This window comes from Hemicordylus capensis, chromosome 3 (assembly GCF_027244095.1).
Source record: "Hemicordylus capensis ecotype Gifberg chromosome 3, rHemCap1.1.pri, whole genome shotgun sequence".
Classification (NCBI taxonomy): domain Eukaryota; kingdom Metazoa; phylum Chordata; class Lepidosauria; order Squamata; family Cordylidae; genus Hemicordylus; species Hemicordylus capensis.
Window position 1 is genome coordinate 52759870 of NC_069659.1, and position 20723 is coordinate 52780592.

The 20723-nt window shown below is 42.8% G+C and overlaps 1 protein-coding gene across 12 annotated transcripts in view; it reads right to left on the reverse strand.

Moving 5' to 3' along the window:
• Positions 1 to 20723, reverse strand: part of CMSS1 (cms1 ribosomal small subunit homolog) — a 308145-nt gene that overhangs the window by 17783 nt on the left and 269639 nt on the right. For 11 of the 12 annotated variants that reach the window (XM_053308853.1, XM_053308845.1, XM_053308846.1 and 8 more), the window contains 3 exons: positions 14053 to 14136; positions 7122 to 7251; positions 2302 to 2361 (listed from right to left, as the gene is read on the reverse strand). In XM_053308853.1, the coding sequence (XP_053164828.1) occupies positions 2302 to 2361; positions 7122 to 7251; positions 14053 to 14136 (274 nt within the window). Of the gene's footprint in view, positions 1 to 2301; positions 2362 to 7121; positions 7252 to 14052; positions 14137 to 19837; positions 19964 to 20723 lie in introns of those variants that run through there. The other variant, XM_053308857.1, reaches the window with a different exon arrangement.

Sequence of the window (20723 nt, forward strand, 5' to 3'; positions counted from 1 at the left end):
GCCCATGGGGCAAACAGTCATACATGTGGCACTCTGTGCAATACACTGGGAAGTGCCCCTTCCCCTGCTGACCTTCTATCTTCATACTGTTTTAGTTGGCTCTTTACAGTATTTAGGGAGTTTATTGTCCGTTTATTAGATAGTTTATTAGGATAGGTCTCAGCTGTAATGGTCAGCTATTTAACTGTCCAAACAGCCTTTCCCAAGAATAGGAGGGATACGAGGGAGGGATATGTGCTTACGTTCTCTTCTCCACCAGGCTCCTTGTGATCCTTGTGATCACAGGGGCTCGCTCCAGGCTCCCCCGCACACTTCCCGCCAAACTCCTGCAAAACTCCTACGTCCTGCCTGCTATCCCTGTTCGCTATGCTCTGTTCCTCTTAGGTAGTATAAAAATATGGTAAATAAATATGGTATATAAATAAAATAAGTAACATATTGTGATTTTCTTGACAGCTGTGTTTGTTAGATTACATATGTGGGTAAAACGTTGGTTCACTTATTACATTTTTATCTTGGTTTTCCTTCAAGTAGTTCAGGACAGCATGCATGGTTTTTCCGCCAACCCTCAGTTTTATTTTCACAACAACATTGTGAGGCAGATTAGGCTGACAGATAGTGACTGGCCCAACCAAGATCAATGAGCCGAATGGAGATTTGAACCCAAGCTTCCCGGGTCTTGATTCAATTAGTCCATCAGACTAACCACCTCATCACAATAGGCCAGTTTGGATGATACTAATTACATGAGAGAGGAGTGTGGGTGTGCACATGAATCCCCCACTCGGTATGCCACCCCACTACTGCATAATCACGGGGTGGGGGGGGTGGGGGTTGTCATCCAAATAGCCCCTCAGTGCATACATTAGATACTACTTTAAAGTAGTCTCCAATGTGACTGAGAGGGCCAGAGTATCTCTCAACTGGCCAGTTGAAAAATCACATGCACAATGGGTAACATTCAGAGCAGTGCTCGTGAAAGCCACTTTCCTTGTCCACTCCTCATCCTTGCAGCCCTGCCCAAGTTCCACAAAAAGCCAAAATGTGCACAAATTAAATTCAATTTATCATTTCTCAGTTCACCCAATGATCCTTGCAGAAGGTGGCTCCACCTGGTTTCTAGGGATTCCCCCCTTTCCACAATGCAGCTGTTGTCAAGGGTCCCTCAGCCCTTCAGAATAACTCTTCAGGGGATTCCTGGGACTTCAAGGAGCAGGAGGAAGCAGGGAAAAGAACCTGTGCTCTCACAAGCATGGCTCTACATGCTACCCAATCACTTTAAATGCATTCAAACTAATAAATGGGTAAAATATGGGTTCTAATTTCATATTTAGCAGCGCAATTACTAAATCAATGATTCCCTCAGTCCACCATTATGCTGTTCCTAAACAGATGGCCAACAACCCATACATGCCCTCCTGATAATTTAAGTAACAGCTTGAACAAAATGACACATGTGTAAAGGGGATCAAGATATGGCTGAACTTGAGACAGTAACCATTTCTACTGTAAAATGTCAACAATCAAAAACAACACCAAAGTCAGTCTAAGCAGAACTGGGAAAGGTGCAGAAGAGGACAACCAAGATGATCAGGGGCCTAGAGCACCTTCCTTATGAGGCAAGGCTACAACACCTGGGGCTATTTAGTTTAGAAAAAAGACGACTGCGGGGAGACATGATAGAGGTCTATAAAATCATGCATGGTGTGGAGAAAGTGGAGAGAGAGAAATTCTTTTCCCTCTCACACAACACTAGAACCAGGGGTCACTCCATGAAATTGATTGCCAGGAGGTCTAGGACCAACAAACGGAAGTACTTTTTCACACAGCGCGTGATCCACTTGTGGAACTCTCTGCCACAAGATGTGGTGACAGCCAAAAACCTGGATGGCTTTAAGAGGGGTTTGGATAACTTCATGGAGGAGAGGTCTATCAACGGCTACTAGTTGGAGGGCTATAGACCACCTCCAGCCTCAAAGGCAGGATGCCTCTAAGTACCAGTTGCAGGGGAGTAAGAGCAGGAGGGAGGGCATGCCCTCAACTCCTGCCTGTAGGCTTCCAGCAGCATCTGTTGGGCCACTGTGTGAAACAGGATGCTGGACTAGATGGGCCTTGGGCCTGATCCAGCAGGGCTGTCCTTATGTTCTTAAGCATATTAAGCAAATGCACCTATGTAGATACCTGAATATAGGAGAAGGAATGCTTTTTATGAAATTGTGGATCTTCTCTTAAGCATTCATGAAAACAGAAAGGACTAGCATTACAGCCATGCCACATCTTTTTGACTAACAGGCAACTTACTTTCCTTCAGGTAGGAAGAAAAACTGTGAGTGAGGTCATTGGCAGGGAGAAAGCAGGCATCTGGAACCACAAAATACAGCTATTGTTACTTGGTTCTATATCTAATAGTTTAGATTAACTCTTCCGGCAATGCTTATTTAACTGAAAGCTAGGCAAAGTGCTCCCTGGGAAGACAGTCTCAAAAGCACTCACAGGTAACAACAAGCAGCTTTAAAGTGGATTAACCAAATGATGGGAACAACTTTTAGTCCAAGGTAGAATACTTCCAAAACGATCCCACGGTATGGCCTCCTCCTTACTTATCCTTAAATGCAGCATTGCGTAACTGGCTATAAATGCTATGCTGCTATGGGATGTTTGCAGCTTTCTGTTTCAAGGCCTGAATCATTAACCGATACCACAAACAGTACAGATTGACTTGACAGCCTGCTGGCCCAGCTCGCAATAGCAAATCTTAGATTTTTGTGTTTTTAACAGCGAGTACTTTACAGAGTAAGATAACTAAACCCTTTTGCATTACAACTGTGCTATTGCCAGAAATTCACAGGCCACATAATTTAAGAGATTCCTGGGCTTCTTCCCCATTTCTAGGCATACAGTTCTGTTAATTTCAACATACATGAAGACTGGCCAGATTATTTAGGGTTTTTTTTCTTGTACTGGTCCTTGAGTGAGGCAGGATGAATGTTCCATTCTTTTGGAAAATAACTTCTTAGACATTTGACTAAGAAGTCAAATTTGATATGTTCATACTGTGCTGTGCAAAACACTGAGATCAGATGTTGGATCGCACCAGTGCAATGTTATGAATTGGGTGTAGCACAGTGCATTACAAGCAAGGAAGAAAAGGAGCAAGGTAACAGAAATAGTTTTATCAAACTACTACTATTGCAAACATCATGTTCCTCTTTGTTAATCTGAGCTTTTGGTCACATGTCAGTTAAAATAATAACAAACCCTTCAGTTTAAAGTGACAGTTAAGGTGCTTACAATTTCCCCCCATACTCTAAAAGATTGTCACTTTACCTTCTGCACCATGCAAAAGCAAAGACTTTGCAATACCTTGTCTTTTATGCTGGTTGTATAAAACAGGTTGCACGCACCCACACTTTGCCTTGGTCTTTCAGCTTGACCTTGGGCTGTGGAGGGATGCATCCAGGAAGAAATTCAACAAGGGTAGCTTCCCCAATCATTTGCTAGAGATGCCCCTGATGAATTTCTGCCTACTACATTTTTGCATAGTACAGTGCACCCCGCAAATACCATATTTTATAGCAAAGTCCATGTGAAATTCAACAGATATAGTAGCTTCATCTGTCACTTCTCCGGCAAACCTTTCTCCCCTCAGCCTGCCAATTCAAGGTGATGCCAATGCAAGGGCTTTCTTGTCCCTCAACCTGAATGGAGAGTTTGACAGGTTGGAACTCTTCCTGGCTTTGTGTACTGTGCTTAATTGGACTTCCTTGCTTGCCAGTATAGAAGAAGAAGATCGGGAGCATTGCCTGGTTGTGCCAGAACATACTGACACACTCCCTCTCATAAAACAAAACAAAAAACAGGGTCTTTTTGGGGTGATCATGAAAATGTTTGTGAGCCATTTCCCCCCCGCACCCAATTAAGCTTCTTAGTTCTAATTGTGGTAGCTGCCTGCCTGCTGGTGGTGGTCAGGGTTTTCTTCCACCTTTTCACTTTCACAGTCAAGGACTGTAGTTCAATTTGCTTTGTTCTTGAACATAATCAAAAGAGACTTCATTACTGTATCCAGTATCTGCATCCACAGATCAATTCTCAAAATAAAAAATAATGGCTATGACACATTTTCTGTTTGCAGACATGCTATTAATATATAGCATGTCTGCAAACATTTAGCTCCTTTATAAGCTCGGCGGTGTCAAGAGACTTGATCCATCCGTCTGTAATTCCTCCAGATGGTGATATCGCTTTTGGCTGAAAGGTGTGAGCAATTGGTAGCAAACTGGATAATTTTCCAGGACTGAAAATGTCTTTAGAATCCAGTGTATGTTATTGGAGGCCCATAGCTTGGTGCTGTGAGAATACACATCTACTTAAAGATACAAAATGGAACAAACACTGAGCAGTTCATTTGTGGGATGCTGTGGATAATGTCACAATGCACTAGTCAGAATGCACTATGTATCCACAGAACACATGACAGAATCCACAATGGGTGGACTATGGGTTTGCTGAGTTTCTGCTTGGCATGGAAATTAAGGTAACCCTCTTAATTTGCAATTTTCATGCTTTTAAGAGTATGTGTGAAAATTGTAAGCAATTTAACTCTCATCTTAAACTGAAGGTTTGTGTGTGTGTCATGCACTGGCCTTAGTCTTCTCAACCCAATATATATCTTAAAAGGTAAAGTGTGCCATCGAGTCGGTGTCGACTCCTGGTGACCACAGAGCCATGTGGCTTTCTTTGGTAGAATACAGGAGGGGTTTTCCATTGCTATCTCCTGTGCAGCATCTTCCTATATCGCTACTGCCTGATATAGGTGTTTCCCATAGTCTGGGAAACATACCAGTGGGGATCTGAACCGGCAACCTCTGGCTTGCTAGTCGTCATTTCCCCGCTGTGCTAGCATATATATCTTCACTGCACTTTAAAAAGAGAGATGAGCACTCTGTGTATGTGTTCTCCAACAGCTTTTTACACACACTCTCTCTCTCTCTCTCTCTCCCCCTGCTGTCTAAAGACATTAGTCAGTGGTAATTTGCACCTTGTCCCTCATACAATCTAATAAAGAGACCGTATGAGATGTAAGTTCATAGAGGCTCTCAGTCTCAACGTGCATTAGCAACATTCAAGAAGGAATTATAGGTGCCTCCTTCTTTCCTTGCTGTCCACAACTCTGCTTTCAAATTCTTCAACAGTCAGAATCTGTGATCTATGCCCTTAGCTGATTACTATGTTATTATGGGGACTCAGATTAATATCTCCACAAACACTAATCAGACTTTTAGTAAAACAAAACCCACTCTTAGAACAGTCTTGAGGTTTGGATACAATAAAATAGAAGATGGGGGGAAGGTAGGTTTTTGCTGGTGAACTTTCACTCTATAGACATTTGCAGACAGCTGTATTTTGGCCATTTTTCAATGGATTTTCACTAAAATTTGGAGAACTCGTGGCATTTATCACCTAGTTGATGTGTGCACAGTTTCATGAACATTGGGCAAATCATGCAGATTTTAGGACTGAATGTTCAAGATTTCTCAGGGCTTTATAGTTGTTAGCATATGTTTATCACCACCTTAAACTAAGGTACACTAGTGTGATCCTGTACCAATACATACAAGTGTTCTAGTAAAGGGTTCATACACAAACAGGAAGTTCCTCTGTATGCAGGCAATGTTTTGCTCCTGTCAGGTTTTATCTAAAACAGCTAGATGTTGAACATACAAGAAGTTAGGACTAGTTTATGCTTGCCAGCAGCTCAACACTGGCATGTTACAGGAGCATGTGGTGTCACAGACTCATGTGAAGGCACTGTTCTTGTCAACTGGTGCCTCCACATGGAGGCTATGTGGCCACCATAGCTTGTATGACTGTGACAAAGTTTTTTTAAAAAATCACTGTCCTTTTGATGATTGTTTGGATTGGTTATGCATAACATTCTAGCAGTGTTGGACTTGGTTTTCTTTTACTGGCACATCCAAAGTGGTACTTGATCAACAACTGAAGAGCAGAGAGCAAGAGAAAGTCATTCCCAAAGGTTGCGGGACCCTCAGCAATGGCATGAGATGAGGCATGGGTGGCTGCAAGGGGATGGGAGAATTCCCAGAAACTGGGTGAAGACATCTTCCTACTGCAAGTGGAAGGTGCCACTGCTCCATATCTGGGAATTCCCCTCTTACCCTGCAGCCATCTGCTCAGGGGGCTGCATGGAGGAGAAGGGGGCTGGAGAAATGTCTTGTATTCAAGTCTTCTGCAAGTACTGCTCTGATGCTGGCCATAAATGTTGTGTCTCTAAAATTTCATTTTTATTTAATTTGACCCTTTTCACCCCAAAAGTCATTTAAATTATTTCATCTGTGAGCCATTTGGAGATAGAAATATCTGTATCAGAGGAAACTACTTTAAGTCACATTGAGCTCATGGAATAGAGTGGGATATAAATCTTCTCAGCAAACATACTCTGCTACTTAAGGCTGTGATCACACGTGTTTCTGAGTTGTTTGTATGGGAGCCACCAGCCAGTGTGAGCTGGATTCCGGTTGTTATTGCCGGTCAATCACTAGAGAAACATGCACAAATGATATTTTCCTAAAGAAATACATTCTTAATGAGTGATTTATTACAAGTGGATATTAAAAAAAGTGGAAGGATGGTATAGAAATTAAATGAATGAATGAATGAATGAATGAATAATAGAAGAAAAAGAAATAGAAAAAATAACAAAATACAAAGATCTACAAACTGAAATTGAAAGGCTGTGGCAGAAAAAGACCAAAATAATCCCAGTGGTAATTGGTGCCCTAGGTGCAATTCCAAAACACCTTGAAGAGCACCTCAGCACCATAGGGGCCACAGAAATCACCATCGGCCAATTCCAAAAAGCAACTTTACTGGGAACAGCCTATATTCTATGACGATATCTATAATAATAACAACAACGATATTGATAATAAAATTCAGCCATCCCAGGTCCTTGGGAAGGACTCGATGTATGGATAAAACAAACCAGTCAATAACACCTGTCTGACTGTGTAAACAAGAAATAATAATAATAATAATAATAATAATAATAATAATAATAATAAAACCATTAATACAAGTTCTTTAACATGACCCATCATTACCTGGCAATTTTAATTCTTCTAATTCAATCACTGAACGTTTAGCACCAAAGTGTTCCTTAAGGAGTTTTTGCAAGTCTTCTGGGGCTCCTGGTTTGGGAGATGATTTTGCAAGAATCTCAGAAATTTTCTTCTAAAGAAACAGAAGAAGAAACACATTTATCACAGCATTAGTCTTCTGTAATCTTGCTAATAAATACAGTTTATATTTCTGTTTGTTCTTAGTTTGATACAGATGAACCTTCAAATCAATACATTTGGGAGGCTTTTTTCTGTTGCATATATGGATTATTACTGTAGGATCCAAGTGCGATACTTTAGAGTACTGTAACGTTTAGTAACAAACATTGCTTTTCCAGCATACAAAAACAGCTTTAATGTATTGGACAGTGCACATGCAGTGGCCTGCAGAAGGTGAACCATTCAGAAGGTGAACCATTCAGAATGACATAGTCTAATGACATCACCATGCAAGTACTTGTTCTCATTGGGATGAGGCAGCATGCTTGCACCAGCACGGTGATGTCATCAGCCCACATCATGGCCCAGCAAACAGAGGCAGGATGGGTGACTGGGCAATGCGAGTGGTAGGCAGGCAGAGGCCACAAAGGCAAGTGGTGGGGGCCACCTCAAATCTCACAACAGGGCCACCCTCAACATTGCTATCCTACTGGTTTTAAATTCTCAGGTTTAAAATTTAAAAGAACAGCTGAATTGCTTTGCATTTTGGATCTCTTAGCAGTTTTCAATACCATTGAGCATGATATCCTTCTGGATCATCTGCGGGGGTTGGGAGTGGGAGGCATTGTTTTACAGTTGTTCCACTCCTATCTCTCGGGGAGATTCCAGATGGTGTCACTTGGAGATTTTTCCTCGTCTAAATGGGGAGTGTTATATGGTATCCCACAAGACTCCATACTGCCTCCTAGGTTTTTTAACATCTACATGAAACCGTTGGGGTAAATAATCAGGAGATTTGGTGCTAGGTGTTAATGGTATGCAGATGACACCCAAATCTATTTCTCCATGTCATCTTCGTCAGGGAATGGCATACCTTTCCTAAGTGCCTGCCTGCATGTGGTAATGGGCTGGATGAGGGAGAAGAAACGGAGGCAGAATCCAAGCAAAACAGAAGTACTTACAGTATTGTGGTGGTGTGGGGGGGTGTAACTCAGGAGATAGGTTAGATCTGTCTGTTCTGGAAGGGGGTCACACTTCCTCAGGAGAAATAGGTACGTAGTCTGGGAGTATTTCTTGGCCCGCGCCTCCCTCTGGTTCCTCAGTTTGAGGCAATGGCCAGTGGTGCTTTTTATTAGCTTAGGTTGATACCCCAGCTATGGCCATTTTTGGAGGAGAATGACCTAAAAACAGTGGTACACTTGCTGGTAACCTACAGACTTGACTACTGCAATGCGCTTCATGCGGGGCTGCCTTTGTACGTGGTACAGAAATTGCAATTGGTATGAAATGCAACAGCCAGGTTGGTCTCTGGGGCAACCTAAAGAGACCATATTACTCCTACTTTAAAAGCATTACACTGGCTGCGCATATGTTTCTGGGCAAAAATAAAGTGCTGGTGATTACCTATAAAGCCCTAAATGACATGGGCCCAGCATATTTAAGAGAGCGCCTTCTCCTTCAGGACCCCCACTGATTAAGATCGGCTGGAGAGGTCCACCTGTGGTTGCCCCCAACTCACGTGGTGGCGACTCAGGGCCAGGCCTTTTCTATAGCCACCTTGAGGCTTTGGAACGAACTCCCTAGTTTTGTAAGAGCTTCCCCTTCTCTAACAGGTTTTAAAAGAGCTCTCGGGAACACATTTATTTCACCAGACTTTTGACTAGCTGTAAGTGGGTTTGTATTGTTGTCCTGCTGTTTTACATTGGGTTGGGTTTTTTTTAATTATAACTGTTTTAATTTGGTTTTATTGTTTGTTTTGTAAACCACCATGAGACATTGGTATGTGGCGGTATAAAAATGTAATAAATAAATAAATGCCTGGAATTCAATTAGACTTTTATCAGCATCTATATGTTTAAATTTTCTAATGAGTCTGGTAGTTTGAACAAATTGATTTTTTCCTTCTCTATAATGACTGTCTATTCAACCATTTCCTGAATGCTGTTTTATATACTCAATATAGCATACACAAATAAGAATCTAATAAAGATAAATGGAACTCGCTTCACTTAAAGCCTGAGGGAGGGGGCACATTGCTTTTGCATGGAGCTATTACATCATTCATGGAGTCACTCAATTCCTTCAGGAAAATAATGGTCCTCCTGAGGGTGATGCTGATGTTAACAAGGAATTCCATAACAGGAAGAACAAGGACACCTGAAAATACTCCCTTCCTTCAAAGAGAGCTGTGGGGAAAATGTTCTTCACACAGGAAATTCTATTATTTTGTTTCTAATTCATTCCAGATGCTAAACAGCAAAAGATTTTTTTAAAAGAAAAAAAGAATGAGTGAGAGGAGGGGAGAGGGAGAATTTCTTCAGGCACTATAAATTATGATGATATTCCTGCCACACTGATTTCCTCACAACTTGTGCATCTCAGAATTCAGCACTATTTTCCTATAGAATTCCACAGCAACAAACACTGCTGAGGAAAGCACAGAAAATAAGCTTGAATACTAGTCTTTTCTAAAAAAGCAAAACACTGTACGTGGTTAGAGTGCTGGACTAGGACCGGGGAGACCTGAGTTCAAATCCCCATTCAGCCATGAAACTAGCTGGGTGACTCTGGGCCAGTCACTTCTCTCTCAGCCTAACCTACTTCACAGGGTTGTTGTGAAAGAGAAACTCAGGTATGTAGTACACCACTCTGGGCTCCTTGGAGGAAGAGCGGGATATAAATGTAAACAAATAATTAAAAAAAAATTAAAAATGGATCTAGCTGTCCTTGTAATAAAACCATGAGCCATCCCATGCACGGATAGCACATACATTAATGCTGACTTCACTATCTATATGTGAAGTGAGAAGCTGTGACTATCTCCAGCTTCCCAACACACATACACAATGTATTGTGTCTATCACAATATCTATTTTACAACTAAATAGACATGCACATGTAATCTACCTGCTATTTTCCTATATGGAAATGATATCTGTGTTGAAAATCATCAGATATGAACAGCCTTGAGTACTCTGTTCTTCCTCATGAATACCCTGTGCCGCTCATTATGAAAAACATAATCTAGCTCTAGAATCTTATCTCCAGCTTTTCCAAACAGCCTAAATATATGTCTATATTGCTTATTTTATAAGTGCTTTGTGTTACACCCATTGCACTTGTTTAATCAGTTTGAACCATCACTTTGACTTGGGTGGTATCAATAGTCCTGATAACTCTGTCCGAGCTCATTTGCCACTTCAAACAAGATACTTCTCATTTCGCTAAAGGTTATTAAGCCTGATATGGAAGGACAACTCCAGGAGCATCTATATGTCAAAATGCTAAGTAAGATTCAGGTACAGGGTTAGCAACTCTGCCTACAAAAATGGCAGTGGTGAGAAGAATTATAAAATATCCTAGTTTTTATTCTTTGTGCATGACCAGAGGTGGAGCTATAATTGGACGGACAGGTTCAAAGAACCCAAGCCACCCAGCTCCTGCCTGGCTCACCTCTCACCCCAAGCTGGCCCCTTATTTCCCAGCAGGTTTTATTGCTGGCTACACCCAGCCAACAACAAAGCCAACTGGGCAGAGGCGTATCTAGGGAAAATAGCGCCTAGGGCAAGCACTAAAATTGCACCCCCTGTCCAAACTTCTGACACCCATCTTTCAGATAACTTGACACCCATCTTTCAGATAACTTTATCATAATATCAGCTGAAAACTACAAGTCTGAAGGTCACATACAAGTCACATATCTGAATATGTGTACAGTGACATATATATATATATATATATATATATATATATATATATATATATATACACACACACACACACACACATACTAGTATGTGTAAGCCCGTTGTAATAACGAGCTCTAGTGGGGGGGGGGTTTCCCGCTGCCGCCTCACCCGCCTCGGGCGCACTCCCTGGGCCGACACCTTTGGCCGAGGCGATGGCTCTGCCGCCACCTCGGCCGCACTCTCCACCCGCCGTTTCTCGTGGCGGCCGCTGCCGCCATCGGGACCAGTTGCCCCGCCGTGGCCACCGCCTCCTTGGCCCGCACTCCTTTGGCCGAGGCTCCGCTGCCGCCTCGGCCGCACTCTCCGCCCGCCGCTTCTGCTCCTTCTGGTCTCCCGTGGCGGCGGCCGCCGCCATCGGGGCCAGTTGCCCCGCCGCGGCCACCACCACCTCTGGCCGAGGACTCCACCGGCAGCCGATTCCAACATGGCCGCCCGTCTCTGGGCGGCCGTATCTTTTTCGCCCGATCTGGGCATGTGCTCTGCGCATGCCCAGAACGGGCAAAAAAGACACGGGCGGCACGTCCAAGGCTTTTATGGTAGAGGAGATATATATATATATATATAATTTTTAAAAAATTTTTTTACCAGTAGCCCCTTTGGAGGGCTTCCTAAAAGGCATGGGTGGGGTCATACAAAGGTTCCCCCTCCCTCCCTCTGGCCTCTAGGGCCTCACAGGGACCGTTTGAGTATGTGCAGTGGCCATTTTTAAAAATATTTTTTTAAAAAAATGGCTGCTGAAAACAAAATGGCCTCTGTGAGGCCTAGCATGGCCTAGGGCCTCACAGAGGCCATTTGAGCATGCACGGTGGCCATTTTGTTTTTGGCAGCCATTTAATTTTTTAAAAAAATTTGAAAAATGGAGCCCCCCTTCAAGTGGCGCCTGGGGCATGTGCCCTGCCTTCTCTACTCTAGATATGCCCCTGCAACTGAGAAATGAGCTCTGGAGTGCCATACTGGCCCTTCTGTGTGATGTTACATGCAGGGGGCATGACTGGTGCACGCAAGGGCCATAGGGAGGGGGCAAACATGAGCCCACTAACCCCTAGCTATACACCTGCGCATGATCACTTCAATTATTCACAAGTAAAATACAGGATATTACCATTGTGAATACCTGGAAGGACTTCATACATTCAGCAAACACTTCGATGATATATAATTCTTATCACACTAAGGGGTGGTTTGTTTTTTAAATAGTGCAAGTCTTTACAGCCAAAGATTGGTTACCAGGTGTTTTCGTTTGAGAAGAACTGCAACAAGCCAGAGGAAATGCCCCTCTCTGATTGCATTAGGAACACAGGCAGAGAGAGATACAGAACAGACCCAATTAAAATTGAAGAGAGACAAAAGGAAATGGAAGAAAGCCCTCTTTCCTCTATGATAAGCTCAAGGTTGTGCAAACTTTCTTGCCCCATTGCCTCCCTCCTGTTATCAAAGTTAAGCAAGTATATGTCAGAATGCATGATGTGCCCTCTTCCAAAGCTCTACTCAGGCGATTGCCTCAATTATCACTCTTTTGATAAAACTTCCTTTGTCTATACAGGGAGCCACCTGACATAACCTAATCAATAACTAATATCCATGTCTTATCAGAAGCAAAAACTCCTGAAGCCAGAAAATTCCTGAAGGGAGCAAGTTACCACTACCCTTTAGCCATCAGTTAAAGTCTTGGGGTATGTTTTTACCTATAAAAGCTCCCCTCAGACATGGGATCATGCTTTTGCTCTTGGATCTGCAACCTCGCTTTGGCTTTTGTTGGTGCCTTTGCCTCCTGCATGCGTCACACTTGCAAAACACTTGCCTTCAGAATCTGCGCCCCACACTGCCGTGCACCCCAATGAGCTTGTGTTATGCTTGAGCTCCCCAAAATAAAGGATTTCCACAGCTAGATTCAGGAAGCTATGACAAACACCTTCTCTCTCTCTCTCTCTCTCACCTTTCACCCTCAAGCCTCTGTCCCCTTTCCTCATACAGCAATTTGGTAACATGCCTAACTACCCACTTTTTAGCTGACATTCTTTAAGGAAAGTAAGTTTATGAGATCACCTGGCATTCTGTGTGTGTGTGTGTGTGTGTGTGTGTGTGTGTGTGTGTGTGTGTGTCCCCCACTATCAACTTCAAAATGCCTGGACCAAGAGGAACCTCAGTGTGTACAGTTGTAGGGATACATAGAGACACCTCAACGGCGTAGTTTGTGATGATGTCGTCCACCCCGATTTAAGATGGCGGACACGTGAATATTTGAGGTGCAAATGGGCTAACTTGTGAATCATCTAACTGATCTGAATCAAATTTGGTACAGCTGTAGGGACATATAGGGATGGCTCAAGGGTGTAGTTTGTAATGATGTTATCCACCCTGATTCAAGATGGCAGATGTGCAAACGTTTAAGGCTAAAGTGGGCTAACTTGTGAGGAAGGTAATTATTAATTGATTATAGTGAAAGGAATGTAGGCAGATTAGTTCTTATTGGAACAACTTGTTCGTTTCATGTATTCCCTTATCTCTCAATAAAATAACTTTGTTTTTAAAATCACATCTTCATTCTCTTTATTTCCCCTTCCAGTGTGTCAACACTGCAGCCACAATCCCAAAGAACTTTGAGTATTTTTTTGCTGTTCACAGGTCTGCACCCATTTGACATGAATTTTCCCCACTTTAAAGCAAAGCATAGAACCGGATCCAGCAGACCCTGGTAAAAACCTGCTAACCAAAGCTAATTTCTTATTTCCCCTCTATTATTTTCTAAGCCTCCCTTTATTCTCTTACACTGAATTCTTCCAGTCATAATTTGAACAATGATTTAGCTGAAATGTATGAGTGGAGTATAAAGGAAGAAAACACAACATTCTGACCTTGGTGAGGGAGGGAAAGAAATAATATTTTAAAAGTTAGAAATAAATCATCTGTTTTGCATTGTCCTGGGGGTGGGGGGTGGGAGAAGAATCTGTTTTATAAAAGCATCTATATAAAAGCAGGGGTGAATGTCAATTATGAGTTCGTACCTTTCTCCTCCTTTTTGGTTTCACTTCACTTTCTTCTTTCTCCTTGGACTGCTCTTTTTCTGCAGTAGGGTAACATTCTTTAGGCTGGAAAAAAGAGAAAAGCTTAGCATTTGGACCAAATTACATCACCATAAAAAGAAGCTTTACAACAACCTAGATAGTGTGGAAATTAGGCACACATTTTGGCTGCCAGGATCTGCCAGAAAATGAAAATATAAAATTAAGTACAGGTTTTGGATCATGCTGTTTAACTGCTAAAATCAGTGTGGATCTGGAGAAATGGAAAGCATGTTGCAGACAGCAATAAAACAGAAATTTCTAATGAGACTGAGCCAAATTAAAAATTGCAAAAAACAAACAATTACTGGGCTCATGTAATATAACACAAGAACACTGAACTATAGCAATTTGTGATATGTACTTCGTTATCAGCTGGCTAATTGCAAACTCTGAACACTATGGAAAGTAATAAAACTTGGCATTAGCTATACAGAAGATCAAGATAACTTGAAAAATATTCCCTGAGAGTGATTTTTGTTCCACCATTGAGGGATCACTTTTTTTCAGCATGTAACAATGTCTTTGTGCTAAAAACAGTTTGCAAAATTTTGTACACTTTGTCAGGATGTTTAAAGGAACAGACCTGAAAATATCTTGCAACTTTTTAAATATCTAGCCAAAAGGAAGAATTTCTCAACTGTAAGTGCTGTTTGGCAGTGGAATCGTCTGCCTTGTGGGCTCTCCTTCACTGGAGGTTTTCAAACAGCAGCTGGACAGCCCAAGGATGCTGCAGCAGCTGCCTGCACTGAGTGGAAGATTGGACTGGGGATGGTGGGAGTTGTAGTTCAAAAACAGCTGGAGTGCAAAGGTTCCCCATCCCTGGACTAGAAGATCTCCAAGCTTCTTTCCAGCTCTAAAATTCTACGATTCTTCAGTTTCTCTAAAGTGCTGGTTGGCTGTCAAGGGAGTGATGAAAATAGTGTATCAGTTTGAATCTGTAACTGACATTTCCATCAGTTCTCCCTAATTGTCCTTTCCAGTGGCAATCACAGAAGCTGATGACAAAGGTGTGCTATCCCTTTAAATGCCACAGGCCTTGGACTGTTCTAAGCCAGGCCTGCCTTCTGACAGCTGGGATGGATTCTTCAGCCTTGAATTTTTCAAACAGGCTTGGCTGCTGTTCCCTAATGGCTTGCTTGAATTCTTGCAGTCCTCACTCTGGTCTCTCTTTACTGGGTAACCATTCCCCAGGTCATCAGTATCTAGCCAGCTATGACTCTCTTCCCTGGTAAACTGACTTCCTGAAAGGGAACAGGCACCTTAGCTCTTTGCCTGCCCTTCTGCCTTCAGCTCTGACTCCATCTTCAGCCTTCTTCCTTAAGACGTCCGTCCCAAGCAGTATCTTCTACCCAATCTGCCTGAAACCCCCATCACAGACCCTTAAATGGCCCTCCTGATGGAATGTTCACAGCCTTTCTCCAGTCCCTGAGAGAATTATGTTTAGTCACTTTACCAATGGTTTGACACTTATGACCAATACACATGTCCAAAATTTTAGATAAAATAGCAAATCATTTGCAGGGGGTTTTCAGTTCCTCTAGTTGTATTTTAATGGGACTCTGCTGTAATATTGAAGCTTTCTCAAACCTGTAACTATTGACTAGTATAGTCATGCCCCTAGTAACCAAAATGGCTGTCTAGCAGCAACAGTAACCAACCACTTCAAAAGAGGTCTCTCCTTACATATCCAATAACCAGATGGGTAGTCTAAGTTCTGCATATAAACAAAAACAAACATTTTTAAAGGATATGAATAAGGCCACATCTTCACAAAAAAAACCCCAAGCTCTTAAAGTAAGGGTGAAAGAAATGTGTGACTGGAGACATCTCTCATCAAAAGCTCATCTCTCACAGGGGAAAAGTACAGGCTCACTATTTTGAACACAAACATTATTCCAACTCCCCTCTCTGCCCCTGGATCTCTCTTTGGCCTTGAGATATGGGAAGAGGGAGGAGGGATGTTTTTACTCTTTTCCTCCTGTATGGTGCTTTGTTCTGCCAGTTGACTCTTGGATGCCTAAGATGCCATCTGCTCTGCTCCCACTATCCTCCTTGCCTGCCCTCCACTAGCCCTGAAATGCAAGCCAGCATTGCCAGCAATTTCATGCTTGAGTGCTACTGCCCCTAGGGAGGGATTTGAGCTCTCATGACAGCCCGCCCTCCCAATGGACACCATCAGCTGAAGGAAGCCCAATATTATGCTGGCCCATGGGGATGAGTTGTTGCTGGTCCCTATCTCCCATCCTGCTTGCCTATACCTCCTGCTATCCCAGCAGCAATGAGGAGTTGGGTTGCAGTCCCACTCCTCAACAAAGTAGACAAGGTATAATATAGTGGACTACTGTTAACAGACTTACACTAGCAACTGGCCTGCAGCAAAAGAAAGCTCCACAGCCAGGCAGACAAACTAAGATCTAAAGCAGAAAAACATATTGTCCAAAGGGATCACATTGGACATGCAGTCCAAACACTTGCCAACTTCATGGACTATGTGTGGTGTATATGGATCAACAGTGCAAGGAAACTGCTGTGCCACTTTTCCTGAGCCACCTATTTCCACCCCACCCCACCCCCCATCTACTCTATGGACTGCACAGGTCTCATTTTAACTTATGGGTGTCAAGGAAACTGGATCAGCAGACCTGACATGCCCCAAATTCTCTGTTAGGAAACACCTTGTTAGGAAATATTTTCCAATATCCAAACATGAGAAAATTTAATCTGACTGACTGACTTGACTGACTGAGAGATAATGTGTAATATGAGCTGTAACATAATAGCTCTGTGTTGTCATGATGACAAAATTTCATGGTGACCTTATGAGGCAAGGATCATTCTGCTCAAAATCAAGGTGAAGGTGGCAGAGATTTAAGCAATGGCTTCAGCTCAGAAGAAGGTAAAGTAGGGGAAACTTTTAACACAGCATGGATTTAATCTGGGTGAACTATTGTAGCCACAAAGAGCTTTAATGCAAACTTGTAAGCTGCCACTTTGTCTTCCCTATTTAAAAAGGTGTAGAAAGATTGGTTTCCTTTCTAAAGGTACATTGTGTGACTTGCGGGGTGGGGAGGAGAGGGGGGAGAGAAGGATCAAACACATTTGGAATTCGAATGAAATATCCATGTCCACTTCCCAGAAAGTATTCTGGAGTCACTGCTTTGTATGCAAAAGGAAGCAAATCAAGGATTTAGCAATAAAGCCAAAATGAGCCAACATGCTTTGGGGAAGAAGATACATTGTGCACCTATTCAGCATTTCATTTTAGACACAGCATAACATGCAGGAGCATTACATGGGCACCTACTTAAAATATTAACTTTGCAATGTGACTCCTGGTGAAAAGCTGTTCCCTATGCTGGCTCCTATGCTGCATTGGTCGCATATATAAATATTTTTATTACATGGGCAGCCCACCCATTCGGCTGGAAAACCCTCCTACTAGCTAATAGCAACCATATTATAATATATCCATATATCTCCAACACAACATGGGGACTAGACAATGGGGAGTAGCTTTATGGTGGCAACCACAAGGCATAGCTTACATAAAATGAGCCTGTGTTTTAAAAGGCTGTAATGTTGCAAACAACCATAAGCAGACAAAATGGTCAAAATCTGGAGAATATGCAGAATCTTCACTAGTCTGGTCTAAGTGCTATGTTAAGACACCAGTGGCTTTATTTCCTCCCCAAATCATGTTGTCAACCACCACGCCATCTCCAATCATGTATGGATATCAATTTCAATATAAAGTATAATGAACTAGGGGTGGGTAATCTTTTTAAAATTGTGGCTCTCAACATGTCTAGACAGGCATAGATCTAATACAGGAAAGGAGGCAGGTGCTTTTATAAAGGCTGGGAAACAAGAAACAGGAAGGTCAGGTCAAGCTAAGTGCTGAGTTGACTGATCTGAAGTGCAAGTGAAGGGAGTTGAAGTCACTGGGAAACAGGTAATCACCGGAACTTGGAACAAGGAACCAGGAAGGGTGGATGCTGAAACTCTAAGGCTTTGCTTTGACTGCTGCTTTCCTGTGCTAAGCTGGAACTGGATAAGATGAGCATTTGGACTCACTCATTTGGACTGTGCCATTCTACTAACCCCCAGGGTGCTGTTTGGAATAGCTGCAGAAATCACGGGGATCAGCAGTGTCCATGGAGTTAGTGGGAATAAGTTGTGCTGAACCAGCACATCTCACTCTTGAAAATGGGATGTGCTTTAAAAAGGAAAGGAATCCAAGGCTAGGTTAAAACTAGGGGAAACTTGAAGCATGATCAGGAAACCTGAAGCATGAAAAGAGACAAGTGTCGGTGGTAAGGGAGGCAGTAACTAAGCACTGTTCAGGAATGGAGTGACAAGGGAACTATGGAGCCCAAAGAGCAGCCATGAATGAGCAGCCATGAACAGTTGCATAGGCAAAGGGCCATGATTCAACCTCACTCCCAAAGACTGATTAGCCTATCAAAATTTAGATCACACTTGGCCAATGAGGATCAGCTCAGCCTCACAGCCTATTGTGAGATCATAATCAAGGAATCATCAGCTCAAATTCCTTAACAGAGCTCTTACTAGGATAGCAACTGGCCTTCAAGGCTGTCTGATATGGTTCCTGACACAGAACAACTGAAAATAACATGTTTCACACCAACAGATGGAGCTCTGATGCAGCAATGAGTAGCGGGCACCACTGATCTCTCATGGGAAGCAGGCCTAAAGAGCAAGGTGTCAAAGGCAACTTTGTCAGAGTTCCAAGTGACCGGCCAATGTATTCAGCTCAGTTGACGACAAATATTTATATACTACTTTTCAAGAAAAGCTCTCAAAGCAGTTTAGATAGATATAAATAAATAAATAAAAATGGCTCCCTGTCCCCAAAGGGCTCCCAATCTAAAAAAGGAACAATAGACACCAGCAACAGCCACTGGAGGCAGAGCCCTCCCTAGAGGGGTGTGGGGCTGGGAGTGAATCAGCATGTGTGGGGCCTCCTTAACATTTAATATCATTACTGAATCATACTGATTGATGACATACAGTGTAAATAGTGTGAGTGAGGTTTTTGGACATGTCTAACCAGCTTGGACATATAATGCATTTCTAAAGAAATAAAAATAAAAAGCACAACACATGCTTCACAATTCTTAGACCTTCTTGTTTACAAATCAACTTGAGCATAGTATATTCATAAATAAACAAATAAATGATATGCTGATTGTTCCAGAGGTTTTTGTAATTTTCTGCCATGAAACAAGCCACTTATGGGACCTTTTGGATGGGTTTCAATTTAAATATACATATTCGTCCCACCCTGCCCTACATCTCTGCTCAATACCAAAGCCCTATGCTAAGTCATTCCAGGACGGGTGATCTAAGGGCTGGGGCAGAAAGACGGGCGTTTTACCCTTTTTTCTGAAGGCAAAGGGCAGATCCTTCCATATGGGGGTGGAATGATAAGTCTAGGCGGGGGGTGGGGGTGGCTTCAGTTCCAGACATTTTTGTAATTCTCTGCCATGAAGCAAGCCATTTATAGGACTATTTGGATGGGGTTTTTTAAATTAAAGGGGAAAAAATTAAAAACCAACAATTTGTCCAATCTACTTCAATTTATATATACATATTCCTTCCACCCTGCCGTATATCTCTGCTCAATACCAAAGCCCTATGGCAAGTCACTCCCTAAACATTCAAGGTGGGGGGAAATAAACACAAAAAGGAAATCACATCATACCTCCATTACTAAGGCTGGGTTGGGAAGGGCAGAGGGTCTGCAGAGAGCTCTGGTGCTGAATACTCTCTGCCTGCCTGCCTGCTTCTTTCCCAAGCTTCAGGCTTCAGGGAGGCCTGCATGGAGGCCTCTCTGGAAGCCCCGCCCACCCACCAAACAGCTGAGAGGCAGGAGAGAGCTCTAGCAGTTTGCCTGGGAGCCTTTCAAGCTGCACACAGACACAAAAGATTGGCTCCGGCTGGGACTGGGGGAGAAAGAAGGGCACGCTGCACGGCAGTGTGCCCAGAGCAGGGCCTGTGCCAGAGCGGGGCTCGGGGCAATTGTCCTGGTCACCCTGCCCTAAGGACAGCCTTGACTGGAGAGATGCTGTGCTGAGGCTGGATAGGGCCACCCAACCAATGTCAAAGGGGGAACAGGACTATTTTTAGGATTTAGGAGTGGAAGTAAATTCAAGGGCAGAAAAAAATATATTGTGAGGCTCTTGTCCAGGCAACAGGAAAATACGAGGACCTCGATGTCCATTGAGCTGATGACCCAAAACAGGACACAATTAATTAATTAATTAATTAATTAATTAATTAAATTTTATCTTGGCGGTTAACATAATGCCAATTAATGCCAATGTGTATACTCAAAAGACATTTATCTGGCTGATTGCATTTTGAAGTACTCTAAATAGGAGGCAACTCTCTTAAATGCACTTCGGACATTAAACATTTTATTTTGTCTGGAACCCTTAAAGACACAGCTACTCAGCAGAGGGGAGTCTCCTTTTCCCAGGTAGCTTTTCCATTGGTTAAGCTTCCACTCCTATGGACATTCAGTCCTATGAGAGACTAGGTTTTTCAGGCATTAAATGCCAAGTCTCACTGCTGGCTCTGCTCCTGTG